This window comes from Natrix helvetica (assembly GCF_964273705.1).
Source record: "Natrix helvetica genome assembly, chromosome: 4".
NCBI lineage: Eukaryota > Metazoa > Chordata > Lepidosauria > Squamata > Natricidae > Natrix > Natrix helvetica.
The window spans coordinates 55,863,250-55,879,899 of record NC_138550.1 but is presented as its reverse complement, the minus strand read 5'-3'; the positions used below and the strand labels follow the sequence as shown (position 1 = coordinate 55,879,899).

The following is a 16,650-nucleotide window of genomic DNA, read 5'->3' as shown; positions in this document are numbered from 1 at the left end:
GAGCGAGCGAGGCAGCGAGATCTTCGGTCACTCGTCCACCGGACTGCTTCCGCATCTCCCAGGCGCGGATGGACGAAGGTAGCCAGAATGGCGCCGAAGCAGTCCGGCGAGCGAGCGAGCGAGGCAGCGAGATCTTCGGTCACTCGTCCACCGGACTGCTTCCGCATCTCCCGGGCGCGGATGGACGAAGGTAGCCAGAATGGCGCCGAAGCAGTCCGGCGAGCGAGCAAGCGAGGCAGCGAGATCTTCGGTCACTCGTCCACCGGACTGCTTCCGCATCTCCCGGGCGCGGATGGACGAAGGTAGCCAGAATGGCGCCGAGGCAGTCCGGTGGACGAGTGACCGAAGATCTCGCTGCCTCGCTCGCTGCCTCGCTCGCTCGCTCGCTCGCCAGACTGCTTCGGCGCCATTCTGGCTACCTTCGTCCATCCGCGCCCGGGAGATGCGGAAGCAGTCCGGTGGACGAGTGACCGAAGATCTCGCTGCCTCGCTCGCTCGCCGGACTGCTTCGGCGCCATTCTGGCTACCTTCGTCCATCCGCGCCCGGGAGACGCGGAGGCAGAAATGTTGTCGGCCTCCCGATGACGAAAGCAAGCGACTGGTTCGTCATCCGGAGGCGCCGACAACATTTCTCCCTCCGCGTCTCCCGGGCGCGGCCGGACGGATGTATATAATATTATATATATAGTATATAATATTATATACTATTATTCCATGAAGAGAGGTGAGGCCCTGCCTCCCTTGCCTCTACTGACTGCACGTCACTGGTATAGGCATAGAAGGATGTCTTCTAAAAATATTTCTTGAAGCAAGGATAGAGAACTTTGCCTCACAAGGTTAATTCATTTGCAGATCAGATCAATTTACCCATACGGATCTCAAGCCTTTTACTTCATTATTGCACATGCCATATTTCAACTACAGTATTTCTCAAAATTGTCCATTGGAAAGTAATGGAATAATTCTGATTATTCAGAAGGAGATTTTGTGACAAAGCCAGAGTGGCTTCATTCATAATAATTAAATTTGCACGCTGTCCAACTTTCAAGACATCAGGGCGGTTATTGAGGATCTGAATGCTCTTGCAGTTTCAAAAGCCTTCTCACAAACAAGATATTTATACTGGGATTGCTGCTGAAGCAAAACTTAAATGTTTTTGTGTTCTATAGGGAGGCCCTTGAAACAGATAATGGAGTAGGATTTTGATTTAGCCTCTTGCTCCCGGCTAGATAGAAAGCAGTTGGTTCAAAGTCTGGTGTTTGGAACCAACCCCCCCCCCCCCCCCCCCCCAATATTTGGTTTAAAGTTGTCAAGGAAAAATATAGTACAGATGAGCCATTGCAGGGGAAAAGCAGATAGTATGATGTCTAACCAAGGAACTCAAGGTGACAGTGAAAATGACCACTGGACCTAAACCTTTTGCTTTTCAAAGCCTGGTCAGTTGTTTGTGATTTCATGCAAAGTTTGAAGACTTCCAAAGCATATTTAATTCCTTCTGATGAAGCTCACAATATGCTGAATTCTATCTTTTTTATCAAAAAAACTTGTTAGTTTCATATTCATATTCAATATATTATGAATCTAAGAGACTGAAAAATAAATAAATAATATCTGGACACTAATTCAGTTTTGTTCTTGTATATGGACAATCCTGTTATCACCATGATCTTACTTTGCTTTCATTAAATAAAAGTAGGACTATTTCCAAATTTGAACACATGTTGCCTGAATTTTATTTTAACTCGTGTTTCTTGTTTCAGGACAAAGTTGACAGTATTCAGTTTTCAAACAGAGATGACAGGTATTTTTTATGAAGATTGTTTTGTTAAATGAACTATGTCAAAGTAAGCTAGCATTGTTTTAACATTCATAGAAGATAAATGTTCTCTATGGATTTTTTTTGGGGGGGGGAGAAACAGAAAGTAGCATATAGATGAAATACAATGATGATGGGTATTCATCCAGAAAACAAGTTTGATATTCATATGACTCAGAATTGAAATATCATAATTTATTGAATATTTTGCTGAAATAAGTTGTAGTTTGGAAGGAGCAACTTTTATTGAAGACAGACAGTTATTCATTTCTAGTAGTAAGATCTATCAAAGAAACTTATCCATTTACACACACACACACACACACACACACACACACACACACACACACACTGTATGTACCTCCACAATGGCAGTTTTGGACGGCCTAGTTTTAGAAGATATTGTGCTTATTGTAGAAGAAGATACAGGAATGAGATGCCCATATGCTTGGATCTCACATAGCAAGGTTATTGTACTTTAATGTGTGTATGGGTTTATTTGTCCCTGTCTTCAGAGTTACAGCTGCCAACCTGTGAACAGAATAGAAATAAATATATTGAGAGAGAAACCAATAATGGCTCAGGAGAATATCTACTCTCTTCTGATATAGGAATATGTAGACGGGGGTTCAGAGCATTTGTTACAATAGACAAATTGTTGATTGGCCCTTACTGTATGATTTGGTGAGCTGTAAATATATAACAAAGATCTCTATGTTCTTAAGAAACATTTAAATATCATTGGAGACTAACTTTTGTGGGAGGTATTGCTCTAGTTACATTTTATATATGCAATAGCATGGATTCAGCATTTCAGAAAGATGCTATTTAAAATATGAACAAATGATTTCTATTTTGTATGTCACATACTCTTTTAAATTTATGTTAAGGTTCATAAGTGGCAGCAGAGATGGAACAGCCCGAATCTGGCGATTTCAGCAAGCAGAGTGGAAGAGCATTTTGTTGGATATGGCTGACAAATTACCAAGGTAGGCGTACCTTATTTGTGAATAGTATCAGCATTAAATTAATTTGAAAAACGTTGCACTATGTAATTTGGAGGAACTTTATAAATATTTGGGAGAAATGCTTTTTTTTAAAAAGGACATAGTTTGGTGGAAGGGTTAAGGTCAGTTTACTTTAAAATAACTGGGTTAATATAGTTCGGTATTTGTAGAAAGGTTTGGTATGCCCATTTTTGCAAACATATTCCCAATGCAGAGTGACTTCTATATTAATATTTTAAACTTTCTTTGTCATATTTATAGCTCATTACAATTGTACATTGACTCTTTACATAGCTCACAAACAAAAATAAATATTTTTATAGAACAAAATCAACAATCAAAATAGATAAACTTGTTAGGTTAGTGCTCCAGAAAAACTCCAATTTAAGAAATTTCAAGAAGGTGACCATAGTTGGGACCAAGTACAACTCTGGTGGGAGGCCATTCTAGATGGCTGGCCCAACAATAGAGGAACAATACTTCTGGGCCTTGGCCTTCAGTAGGAGACAATCTGCTGTTTCTCCCAGCATGAATTAAATAGCATACTTGAAATACAGAATACTGTATTTAAATGTTTACTTGAATTCATTCAAAGCAGTGACTTGTGTGCAGAGGAGGATAAATTTATGAAACCCAAAGTGACTATGATAGCTTGGAGTCGAAACGATAATGTAGTGGTTACTGCTGTGAACAATCATCTGCTCAAAGTGTGGAATTCTTATTCTGGGCAGCTTTTACATGATCTCAAAGTAAGTAAAAATTTATGTTTCCTATAATTTTTCTTTGGATGAAATATTAGATATATTTTCTTAAAATATGATATACTCCTAGGACACTGTGTTAAGAAAGCTGAAACAAACATGAATAATTAAGTGGCTAGTAGTGAATGGCACTAGAAATGAGACTAGAAATGATAGCACCAAGTGGAAGCTAGATAATAGCCTTTGTTTAAAGAAAAACTCAGCAAAAATGAGATATGGCTTTATTAAATAAAATAACAAAATGCTTACTTGAAGCTAGGGAAAGCCAACATTTGGACAATTTTGGAACCTTTTATTTACACTATAATATGTAACCAAAATTTCAATGATTGTTTATCCCTATGCCTCAGAATCAGGGTTTTCAGAATCTGTTTGGATATTAAATTTGGATAAATGGATAAATAAATTGTCTTGAGATTCTCAGACATCCAGGTTATGGGTGTCCCAAAGATGCTTTTTCAAAAGGCAAAAGAAGAAGTCAGAACTAAAGCATCTTGGATCAGAAGTGAAACATCTTCAAGAAAAAACAAAGAAAGTCTAGTTGCCTTTTGAAGCTCCTTTGAGACAATCATGACCTGGGTGACTGAGAATCCATAGATATTTATTTGCAATTTAACAATTAATAATGAAAAACCCACTTTTCTCCATGACTAATACATTAATTTCTATTCAAAAAGGGACATGCAGATGAAGTGTTTGTTTTGGAGCCCCATCCATTTGATTCCAGGATTATGTTGTCTGCAGGCCATGATGGCAATATCTTTATCTGGGACATAGAAAAAGGCATTCAAATGAAACATTATTTTAATATGGTAAATATTATTTCTAAAAGTATTGTTTTAGCAAGGCTATGGGGACTGAGTGGGTGTGGGCGGGATGGCATGGCCAGCTCAGTGTCACTCATGTCAGGAGTACCTGTGGTGGCCCAGGTGGGGCCGGGGGGGGGGGATCCATTTTCTCCAGCAGAGGAAGACGAAACCAGGGAGAGGGCCAAACCTTTGTCCTCCAGAGGAGTCTTGCCATCCCTCTCAGGAGGACCCCGGATGGCAGTGCAGGCTGTCCAGAGCCCGAGGCAGCAGAGCAAGTAGCCAGCCCAGCCCTCAAATTCCCAGGGCACTGGGGTCCCACAGCCCAACCCAGCCAGCTTCCCTGAAGGTGTGCCGGGTTGTGCTTACCACCTCCACGAGGCTGCTGCTGCTGTGCTCACTCTCCTTGGTCAGGTTGATCATGGTGTGTGTAGGAGGGCAAGGTATGTGGGTCAGAGGGAGGATCACACTCTCTCCACATGAGGAGATGGCTTTGCAACCAAAGCATTCTCAGCGATAGATGGGAAACCACCAGTAGAGGTCAGGAGGAAGAAACAAGTTTTCGGCTGCCAAGGTCTCCACCAGCACACTGCCAACCGCCACCAGGTTGTAGATCACTGCCCAGTCAACCTGGGCCAGGCCGAGGCACCGCAGGACCGTCCTTTGCTGCTCCCAGGTTGGCTTCGCAGGCCAGATCTAAGTACCCTGTTGGCCGAATCCAGCCCGTGGGCCTTGAGTTTGATATCTTTGTTCTAGACTGAGGAGCTATTTATCTGATAAAAGTTTTATTCCAGCACCACAAATACTTTAAAGTATCAATTCTCATCATGTTGTTCAGTCGCTAAGCGGTGTCTGACTCTTTGCGGCCCCATGAATCACAGCCAATCTTCCCTGTCTTTTACTGTCTCCCGAAGTTATTCTCACTTTGACGTTAGTCCTAATTAAACTAAAAGGCAGTTTAAGTAACTTGGCTGATTCCTTTTTACTAATCTTAGCTGTTTGCTGAGATGCACATTTTGTGCTAATGGGGCAAAGGTCGTTAGTTACAGATGGATAAGACTTCATCTGAAAAGCTATAAGCAGTCTGGAAAGTTTTTGTTTTGATTTTTATTTAGATTGAAGGTCAAGGACATGGTGCTGTGTTTGACTGCAAGTTTTCATCAGATGGCCAGCATTTTACCTGTACAGATTCTCATGGACATCTCTTGATATTTGGGTTTGGTTGTAACAAATCATATGAAAAGGTATTGTTACAGCTTATTTTTTTTAGCTGTTAAAATATATAATGTTCTAAGCTCACCAAACTTGTCATATATTCATTTATTTCATGTGCATACATTCAGCAAAAGCTTTAATTGGTAATTAGACTGTAGCCTAATTTGTAGTCTGTAGAGGGATTGAGAACTGAACAACATATTGCCTTTAAAAAAAAAAGAACGAAGGTACATCACTGCAAGTAGTTACCTTCTCTAGTCTCAAAGATGGGCTTTCTTTTGTTTCTAAATTATAGAAATTATTGAGATTGTTGCTAAACTATTAATCCTTTGTGTTAATATTTAAATACAAATATTTAATTTATGAAAAGTAACAATTTCACCAATTTCTGTTTGTGTATAACACAGACAATTCAGCTATATTTTGAGTAAACACAGATTAAACATTTCTTACGCTTAGATGCCTAGTCTGTTGTTTTGCAAAACAAAATATTTACCTTGAAAGTCTCAAATATTACACCAAAGAGTGAAGAAAAAATTAGACTGGAATTATAGTAAAACATTGTCATTTTTGGAGATGGATTTAAGAGAACACAGAGAAGCATTTTTTGCAAAAGGAATAATTTAAAAAAATACTTTGTATGAGTGATTGAGCTAAATCAAAATAAGACTTATGACAACAATTTGCTTCTTAGGAAACCAGTGATTGAAATTTGTTAAATATTTCTCATAAGATAAATTATAGTTTTCCTGAAGTTTACCTTTTTTGTTTTCACTATAACATATCTAGTTTAGATATAGTTAATAAAGTTAATTATATATAAGCTTCATTGTTTTCTAGATTCCTGATCAGATGTTCTTCCACACTGACTATCGACCACTGATTCGAGATTCTAACAATTATGTCCTAGATGAACAGACACAACAGGCACCCCACCTCATGCCTCCTCCATTCTTGGTAGATGTAGATGGAAATCCCCACCCAACAAAATACCAGCGATTGGTACCAGGAAGAGAGAATTGTGCAGATGAACATCTGATTCCTCAACTGGGATATATAGCAACAAGTATGAAAGGAATATTTAAATCTATGGCAAAAATCTTATCTTTGGAATTGATAAAACCTGATAAAAATGTTATATAAATATATTGTTTTCAAATTGTACTTGTAATAGATTCACGATATTCAAGCTATAAAATGTTAATGCTTTAATTAGATTAGAGTTGGTACCAATATTCTTTTACTGAGACAGTCTTGGAATTTTCAACAAAAATGCTATTGTAATACATTCTGATCTATGTTTTATATCCTGGTGCGCCAATTGCGTCCCCTTTTGGACCGGGGGGCCCTGCGCACAGTCACTCACGCGCTGGTGACGTCTCGTCTGGACTACTGTAATGCTCTCTACATGGGGCTCCCCTTGAGGTGCACCCGGAGACTGCAGTTGGTCCAGAATGCAGCCGCGCGGGTAATCATGGGGAGATCGAGGTTCTCCCATATAACACCTCTCCTGCGCGAGCTGCACTGGCTTCCTGTGGCCTACCGGGTGCGCTTCAAGGTGTTAGTCACCATCTTTAAAGCACTCCATGGCATAGGGCCTAGTTATCTGCGGGATCGTGTCCTGCCCCATACATCCCTGCGGCCCATTCGCTCACACAGAGAGGGCCTTCTCCGGGTGCCGTCCTCTAGAGACTGTCAGAGGGCGGTGCCCAGGAGTAGGTCCTTCTCTGTGGCGGGTCCCACCCTTTGGAACGACCTCCCCCCAGACATCAGGACAACAACCGATCTCCGCTCCTTCCGCAGTAAACTGAAGACCCACCTGTTTCGGCCAGCCGGCCTGGCATAATCTCGACAACTGTTCCACCCCTTGGTTAATTTTAATTGTCAATGTTAGCTTTTAAACTTTTATTCTTATTGGGGTTTTAACTTCCCTGATTATTGTATTTATTTATTTTTACCTCCTCCTTTGTAGTCCGTAGACCGTTGCTTGTGTACGTCGCCCCGAGTCTCTGTGGGGAGAGGGGGCGACTAATAAGTCTGATAAAATAAATAAATAAATAAATAAATCCTCAAAATGAATATAGGTTTCCCCAGAATTCAGAACTCCCTTATACATACAGCGGTATGCAAAATCTTTTCTTTTTAAGTTTCAGTTGTGAAACTGAAATATGAAATGTGGCATTTTAACTGGCCAGACTGCTATTTAAAGATTCCAATGGTGCTCCAACCTTGAAAACAGCCAATGAAATGATGAGATAGGAGATGCCACAAAATTTTAACTTGAAACATTTTGCACACTGCACATCCATCGTTCTGTCTCCTTTGCTGGATTTATAGTTGAGGCTTTAAAAATTTACTTGAGAAAGTACATCTCAAGAGAACATTTAGTTCTCACATTAATGAAATTATAATCATTCACATTTGCTTTCACATTAAAAACTATTTCTCCCATTGATGTGCCTTTGGAAGAAGGGTCTTTTAACAAAGTTTTTTTAGCTATTTGGGTAAACTCTGTCTTTGTAGAAATATTTGCCTGGTTACATCTTGACAAAAATGAAGAATATTACTCTTAGACAAGAGGGCAACTTAATCATTTTGCATTTTAGCAGAAAGTTCTGTCCCAAAGATACTTCTAAAGTACAGTTGCCAAGGTGCATTATACTTAGCTGTACTTGTTGAGGTTATGGAGAATCGTATACCTCCAGATATTATATATCTGATACATGCCATTCTAATGTAATAATTTGTTCAGGATGTTTTAATTTGAAATTTTGTATTGAGTAGGAGATTGGGCTTCTCTGTTCTTTGAAGAAGAATGCATCTTCTTTCAGGTTTTTTTGGAATTTTTGCATATCATTTGAATGTCCCAGTTCTGAAGAAGCTTCTTGGATAAGAAGCAAAATGTTTTCAAAGAAAAAACCAAGAAAGTCCTGTTAAAAAAGTACCTTTGGGACAATCATGACCTGATTGATTGAAAATCTTCATAATATTCATTTGAATGTTATTAGAATTTTGTGTGGTCCTAATGTATAAAGGAAGTGTGGTTGTAAGTGAACCCATAGTATCAACATTTGATGCGTGTTCAAAAAATCCATAAAGAGTGAATTCTTTTCTCGAGTATAAATGAACCCTTTTAATCACGTGAGTGTGCAATACTATTGGCAGGTTTTATTGAAAATTCTTTCATACTGAAATAAATATTTCCATTTAACTTTTGCAAGGTGACGGAGAGGTTATAGAGCAAGTAATAGGACAACAGACTGCTGAGCAGGATGAACAGAGTCTGGAGCCCAGCATACTTGATGGCATGATTAGACAGCTACAACAATTGCAGGACCAAAGAATTAGCATAGACCAGGATATTGTTTCAGCTAATCCACACTATGGACAAGAAACACCTAGAAGAGGTTGGTAGTTTACAATGAAGTTAATTTTTGCCGTTTCTTAGGTTCTTAAATATTTGCTAGTATTTTGAGTATTTATTTCTGTTGTTAACTGCCAGTTTTTTGTATGTCTGTGGTGGTGCAGTGGTTAGAATGCAGTATTGCAGGTTAACTCTGCCCACAGATAGGAGTTTGATCCTCACTGGCTCAAGGTTGACTTAACCTGAGGTTGGTAAAATGAGGATCCAGATTGTTAGGGGCAATATGCTGACATTTGTAAACCATTCAGAGAGTGCGGTAAAGCACTGTGGAGTGATATATAAGTCTAAGCGCTATAATGGTAATACTAGGCTGCAGTAATCTTGAGAAATTCCTGGGGGTTAACAACAGAAGTTAGGGGCACAGTTTGCATTCTGAGAATCTAAGGCTTTTAGAATGTTGTAGATTCTTAAAAGTACATAATTTACATAGTGTGCTAAAGAATGTTTTTTTTTTAATGAGGGAAACCTGTTCCAGTCTTAAAGCATAGCTCAGATTTAGGGAGAAATGTTAATGCCAGTATATTTAGGGGAAGTATATTATATTTGAGTGGGGATATTTCACAATTAAAACACTTTGTTTCTTGGGGGATAGGATTGTTGGATTCACTATACAATGTATTTCTCTTTGCCTTCTGATCTTTAGGTTTATTTTTTATTTGAAATACTTCATAATAAATGTTATCCTAAAATGTTAAGATTCATCTTCTTTTAAATTTTATTTATATTCTCTTAAGACTTTATTATTTCCTAATCCAAATAACTGGACTACATGCTCATTTATGCAAAATTTTGTCATATAATTTTAACATTTCTGTTGTAACTATTACAGTAGTTAATAATCTTTTATATATTATTCTGTGATGTGATTTTTACTCCCGGTACTTTATATTTATTTCCGTATTGTTCTTTAGATGTTCTATCTGCATGGTCTGAATCTTTATTCCAAAGTCTCAGCTCAATGCTAAACTAATTATAATATGGGGAAAATACATAATACAAGTTAAAAAATCATCCATATTTTTAAAAATGCATTTTGGAGTTGAGTTCATGGTTCTTAATTCTATTCAAATGTTCAGATACTATTACTTGTTCAATTGAAAAAAAGATTAGCTATTTGGCCATTTTAACTAATACCATATAAAATGTAATCCCTTTTACCTTGTTTAGATGAGGCACGGCAGTGTTTGGAGGGTTATATTTGGTTATCCAGAACAGTTGCTAGTACATGAATTCTGAATGGATCAGCTACCTGTAATTAATTCCTCTCTAGAGTAAGAAAGATTGCCCACAAGTGCTCCATACAGTGAATTCCCATAAGATGACTATAAGACAATGGTCTCTGATGGTTTTATTGCCCTGGGAACTGAGGGAAAGCCATCTCTGCCCAAGTTGAGATTAAGAGCTTTTAAAAGGATACTGGGTTCCCATACTTCCTTTCTCAATCACTTTTGGAAATTGCCTATTAAAGCTTTTTGGATATCAAGAATCTTTAGAAAGGCAAGTTTCATTGTACTGGATGAATCTGCACTGGTTCTATCCTTGACAAGTTTTATGCAAATGTAAGGACTTAAAATTTTCTTTTAAAAGTTTCAATAAAAGCAAAATGGTGATAATAGAATTGATTTTGGAAAGCTATAAATAGATTAAAGGGCCAGAAAGACTTAAAATAATAGAATCATAAGACTGGAAAGGACTTTGGAGGTCTTTTACTCCAACTCCCTGTCCAATATATGATTTTGAAATTAACTTTAGAAAACATTCCTATATGAAAATATTGATAATTGGGGGGGACGGGACACACATGATAAGGAGGCTGTGAAGGTTGACATTAGAAGATACGAGAAAGAGCTAAGATTACAATGAAAGCTGAAGATATGCATTAATACTGAATGAAGCAAAAATGCCTCGAATAATTCAAGATTATTTGGAACAATACTCTCAAAAAGTACTCTTAAGATTGTCTTCCATTATAAAAAGGGGGGGGGGGAAAGGATTATTGAAGAGAAAAAGAGATGTTACTGAAATTGTTTGTACTTCTCTTGTTGAAAAATGTAGAAGTTTATTCTTTGTATATCTTTATTATTATTTCTATAATAATTATTATCTCTTATACTTTTTAAAATATTTGTATTAGTTTTTATTAGCTTTTTAATCTTCATATCTGTAAACCTCAATAAAAATATTATTCAATAAATGCTGGAATATGGTAATAGGTATATAGATACTAACGTTTGTGTTCCAAGAATATATGTTCACCTATTTTTTATGAATCTTTTTAAAGATTTCCGCAGGCTAAGCTCAGATATTCAGTCACCTCCTAATATTGGTCTGAGACGTAGTGGTCAAGTTGAGGGTGTCCGTCAGATGCACCAAAATGCTCCAAGAAGTCAAATTGCTACAGAAAGAGATCTTCAGGCATGGAGACGAAGAGTAGTTGTTCCAGAAATAACATTCAGTATATTTAGGTAAGCAGACTCATTAAGCTAAAAATCTGTTGAAACTAACTATAAGCACCTGCTCATTCATTTTAGTTTGTAACCACAGACTGATACAACAGTATTGTTGCTCTTAGGCTTTATTTATCTCTTGGGCTGATTTTTTTTTATCATTTTATAATAACAATGGTATTACTATAAAGGTACACTTTCTAGTCTTTGCCATCTATTGGTTCTTTTTCAGTAAAAAGAAAAACCGCTTTTATGGTGTTCTAAATTGAAAAGTTCTGGAGTTGGATTTTTCATCTTTTTTAGTCAGACTATGAAGCTAAGATTAATGGAAGAACCATTTTGTATAAGGGAAACTAATTTGTAGTTGTTCGTTCTCTTACAGATACATGTTAGCAATAAATAAAATAGTAGTTGCTTTCATATTTGAGGGTTTTTTTCTGACAAATTTTCAAAATAATATGTTAGAAATCAGGAAGAATATAGGATCTCAAAAGGAGAAGAAGAAAAATGGCTGTATACAATAGAGCAGAAAAGGAAGCTGTTTCAGTCCTCAGAAAAGGTAAGAAATCCATGACTTTTGAAATGCATAATTACACACAGATGTAATTTAAAAGCCTAGCTTGTTAACTGCCATGAAAAAGTATGGCAGTTAAAAATCCAGACAGATCTATTTCTTTTGCTCGGCTGCTTTAAGCAATGAATTTAACATTACTTAAAGCAGCCGAGCAAAAGAAATAGATTTGTATCATTGTAGCTAAGAATAATTTAAATAAAATTATTATGAAAGCCAGAATACATGCTGTGGATTGTACTTTATTGAATCAGAATAAACCATAAAAATTGCAAAAACTGTGCATAATTGGCTTTTCCAGTAGTTAAGTCTATTACACTATTTTTGAAGTCAAGTGTCCAAAACATGTCTCCTTTCTGACTGAACTCAATCCATTATTTCAGTGATGGCTATTTCAACCCCTGATTTTCTTTTTCAAAATGTCATTAATTCAGAGTGATTCTGAAGATTCATTGATGGAATCTAAGAGAAGGCTTTTTAGGCGCAAATATGCATCGTATCAATCACGGAACAACATTGAGCAATCTGATTCTTCCAGTGAAGATATAGGTGATAGTTTTGGATTCATTGATCAGGTAAGCATTTTTGGTTTACCTTAATGATTCATATTATCAAAAAAAATTGACTTTGATTTCCAAAAGTTCAAGCTGTTGTCTTTACAAATATGATACAGTTTCCTGTGTTAAACTATATAATCACTTTATGATAGATTATCATAGTTACTACATAACCATTTAAACGAACTGATTCATTTAAAGAACAGTTTCTTAGGCCAGGGATTCATAAATAACCTTCAACACTTTTGAGGAACTACATTCTTTTATCATGGCACATTTACTCTTACTTTTCCTTCCTTAAGAATGAAATCTCCAACAATCCAAAAAAGTAGAATTAGGACAAAGTAAAAGCTGTTTGTAGTTTGAATTCCCACAGCAGCAAAAAAGTCTCCTACATATAGCTCCACCCAATTCATTAGTACCAAGCTTTGTGTTTCCTGAAGAAGCCAGTTTCTTATGTCCCATAATCTTGGTCTCTTTAGTCTTGTATCTGTCTAATGCATGAGTGATATCAATATCTTTTTTAAAAAATAAAATTTTTATTTTCAAACAAACACAAACACACAACACATATAATATAAAAGCCTCTTCAACTACATACAGTGTGTCGATTAGTTACAAGGTCTTTCTGCGTCCTTTCCATAGTCATCATTTGAATTTTATCAAAATTCACATATTGTCAATCAAGATATCTTTGTATACATTGTTGTTATGCTTCCTTTGTTTGATTATCACTATTGTTTCTCCATTTTAGACAAGGCATTCTAAATATATAACCATTAATATTATAATGATTCATTATATCATCTTCAATATATCCAATAATAAAGTTATTTTTTTATCCTATTCTAAATCATTCTATTATTTTAGCATTGATAACATTCTCTAATAATTTTCAATTCCATGTTTTTCCCCATTATTATCATCAATCTAATAGTCATGTATACAAATTGTTATAATTATTAAACATCCATTAAGCCTAGCTATTATTACATCCTTTCAACATAAGGCATATTAAATTTGAAGTAAATTTATATTATGGCATTTCATTACATCATCCTGAAATCATCCAATGATATTACATCTTTATATTCTATTCTATATAGAATTGTTTATCTTTTATAAAAAGGCTTTTCAACATCATCTCCATAATGCTCACTTATAGTTTGTATAAAATTTCATATTATCAATCTAGTATATATGAATGCTTTATTATCATTATTAATCATTTATTTGACTATAGCTATTATTACTTTATCTTATACATAGTACTCAAAGTTTAACTACATTTAACTAAATTTTATTGTGACATTTCATTTCATCATCCTGTATCCTTCCAGAAATAGTGTAGTCCAATATCTTTTGCCATTTGTAAAGTCTGTATTCTAAGTTTTTTCTTGATAAGTCTTAGGTGGACTTCTCTTAAGAACTTGTTGTTCATTGGATATCTTATAAGGATTCGAAACCCTCTATCTGCTCCTTTTATCAGCTTAACTTTTGTTATCATTGGTGCTTCTGCTGAGATTACTCTCATTATTTCTGCCAAATTTTCTCTCCTTTGTTCATCTATGTTCTGATATCTGAAATAAAGTTCCGGTTCATTGATCTTTCCTTTCCATATTTCACACTTGTCTTTTCTCTCCACTCTCAGTTTGCTGTCAAGTGTCAACAATTTTCTTACCACTTTCATATGTCTCTGTGATTTTTTTGAGCTCTGTCTTCAAACTTCATCACTGTCCCTGTACTTGTATTTTGATCTATAATTTCAAGTCTCTTTTCAATTCTCTCTGTGATTATTAAAACTTTTTTAATTTCTAAGAAAATTCTTTGCAAAGTTAGTGCCTTTTCTTCTTCCATTGTGCCATTTTCCAGGTTATAAACACTGCCAAAACATTTGAGACTTTTTAGGTTTCAAACAAATTCAGTGGAGCTTTTCAAATCAAAGCTTTCTCTTTCCTTCAAAGGAACATCTGTATAAACAAAACTTTTTCCACTGACCCTTTCAGTAAACAAAGCCTATATCTTTATAATATCAGATATTGCCAAGCCTCTAGCCACTAGATGGCAGTGTTACCTCTTTTCCATCTGTTTTTGCCTCTCTCTGTAAACTCCAAGCTCGGAAGAGGAAAAAAAATGTTTAAAAATTACGCTCCGACCAAGCCTTACGAGAGAAGAAACTTTTAATCCACGAATACAAAAAATGGAAAAAGTATAGAGGGAAAAGGAAAAAAAGAGACCAGTCCAGTTTAAAAGTAAGAGGCATTTGTAAAAAGTCCATCCATAGAAACAAACAAAGTTAAAGTGGAAAAGAATACGATAGTTTTAAACCAGGGTTAACTCGCCGCTTATTTTCTTCTGTCTTCAATTTTATTTTAAACTCCAAGTCTTTTTGGTTTTCCCTTCTCTAATAATAAAAAAAATTTCTCACCATTTCGACACACTGTCTCTCCTGTACTGCTTCTGTTTCAGGGGCTTGTCCCAACCTTCTGCAGCCATTTTGGCTGATTCTCTTGTAGCTGGCAAAAAGAGCTTTTTCCTAGATCAATCAGGGATTTTGTGATGTCCCTGAGATCAGCAGGACATGCTCTTTTCTATCACTGTTCCTTCAGAACAGATTAGACCGTCTAGGAAAAGAGATATCGATAGCAATCCTGGAGCCCCAAGATTGCATGTTGTGTCGTTGCGACGTCAAGCCCCGTCTCCACCAATATCATCTTTAAGGGATGCCACAGGTGTGCTTATGCCTACAGTGGTGAGTGTAGAAGTCTTTTTTTAATGAGAACAGATTGAAATAAATGCCACGCATTGTCCATTATAAGGGACTAGGCCTAGAGAATTATACAGAGTACCAAGTTGATCTTAGTTGAGTCTTGACCTATCCCCCAAGTCTGTGATTCATATTTTAAGTGAGCAGCACATGACTCAAAGGGACACTTAACAGTGTGTTCACAGGATGATCCTGTTATCCATGTCTGTAAAAACAAAGCTTTTCTCATGGCTATTCTACCATGCAATTGATCACCACAATCCTGAATAGATATGGATTACAAGTAGTCCTCAACCATAATTGAGCCAAAATTTCTGTTACTAAGGAAGATAGTTGTTCAGTGAGTTTTGCCTCCATATATATATACACATACACACACACATACTTTAGTTGTCATTGTACATTTACACATACAACGAAATTCACATAACACCCAGAGACCAGTCGCAACACCCATAATAATCCCCCCAAACACACCCCCACCTACCAAGAAAAAACCTCTGCCCCTGAACCACCCAAACATCCACATAACAGACCAAATAGTGCTGTCCAATAGCTCACTGATGGTGACCCTTTAGTTCATTGTTGAGTGCAATTATAGCTCTGGGATAAAAACTATTCAGAAGACGTGTGGTCCTAGTTTGAATTGTTCTGTATCTTCAGTCTGAAAAGATTGTAAGCAGGATGGGAAAGTCTCTGAGGATGTTATGCAGCTTCTTCAAACAGCGAGATGCGAAGATGTCATCCAGGGCTGGTAGCTGGAGCTCGATGATATTCTGGGCAGTTTTAATAATTCTCTAGAGCTTTTTTGTCTGCTGCAGAGCTGGTCCCATACCACGCAAAAATGCCGTATGTCAGGACAATCTCAATGGTGCTGCGATACTAGGACAGAAGTAGATGCTGAGACTTTTACGATTTTGTTTGCCACAATTGTTAAGTGAATCACTGCAGTTATTAGACATCATCATATTCATTTCAGAGGCACTTCTGGATTGAAAGAATTAGCCAGTGACTTCACGGGTGCCTGAAAGGTACCCAGTTCGGAGCTCCTTTCATGTCCCTGTTAATGAGCTCACCAAAGTGGTACCAAATTATCTACTTGCCTTTGCACTGTTTCAAATTGCTAGGTTGGCAGGAGCTGGAGCGAATGATGGGAGCTCACCCCATCACACAGGAGCACTCGGGTCTTGAACATGGGCTTGCAGATTATCAATGTGGCATTCTAACCATGTGAGCCACCAAGCTCCAAAGTTGTTAGCAACATGGTTGTTAAGTGAAT

General features: G+C 36.9%; 1 protein-coding gene across 3 annotated transcripts in view; it reads left to right on the top strand.

Moving 5' to 3' along the window:
- The window catches only part of BRWD1 (bromodomain and WD repeat domain containing 1), an 80,425-nt gene that overhangs the window by 23,139 nt on the left and 40,636 nt on the right, over nt 1–16,650 (top strand). For 2 of the 3 annotated variants that reach the window (XM_081952212.1, XM_081952210.1), the window contains exons 12-21: nt 1,761–1,801; nt 2,707–2,805; nt 3,419–3,572; nt 4,262–4,396; nt 5,506–5,634; nt 6,446–6,671; nt 8,827–9,012; nt 11,311–11,494; nt 11,942–12,035; nt 12,482–12,622. In XM_081952212.1, coding sequence (XP_081808338.1) covers nt 1,761–1,801; nt 2,707–2,805; nt 3,419–3,572; nt 4,262–4,396; nt 5,506–5,634; nt 6,446–6,671; nt 8,827–9,012; nt 11,311–11,494; nt 11,942–12,035; nt 12,482–12,622 — 1,389 coding nt within the window. The remainder of the gene's footprint in view (nt 1–1,760; nt 1,802–2,706; nt 2,806–3,418; nt 3,573–4,261; nt 4,397–5,505; nt 5,635–6,445; nt 6,672–8,826; nt 9,013–11,310; nt 11,495–11,941; nt 12,036–12,481; nt 12,623–16,650) is intronic. The other variant, XM_081952211.1, reaches the window with a different exon arrangement.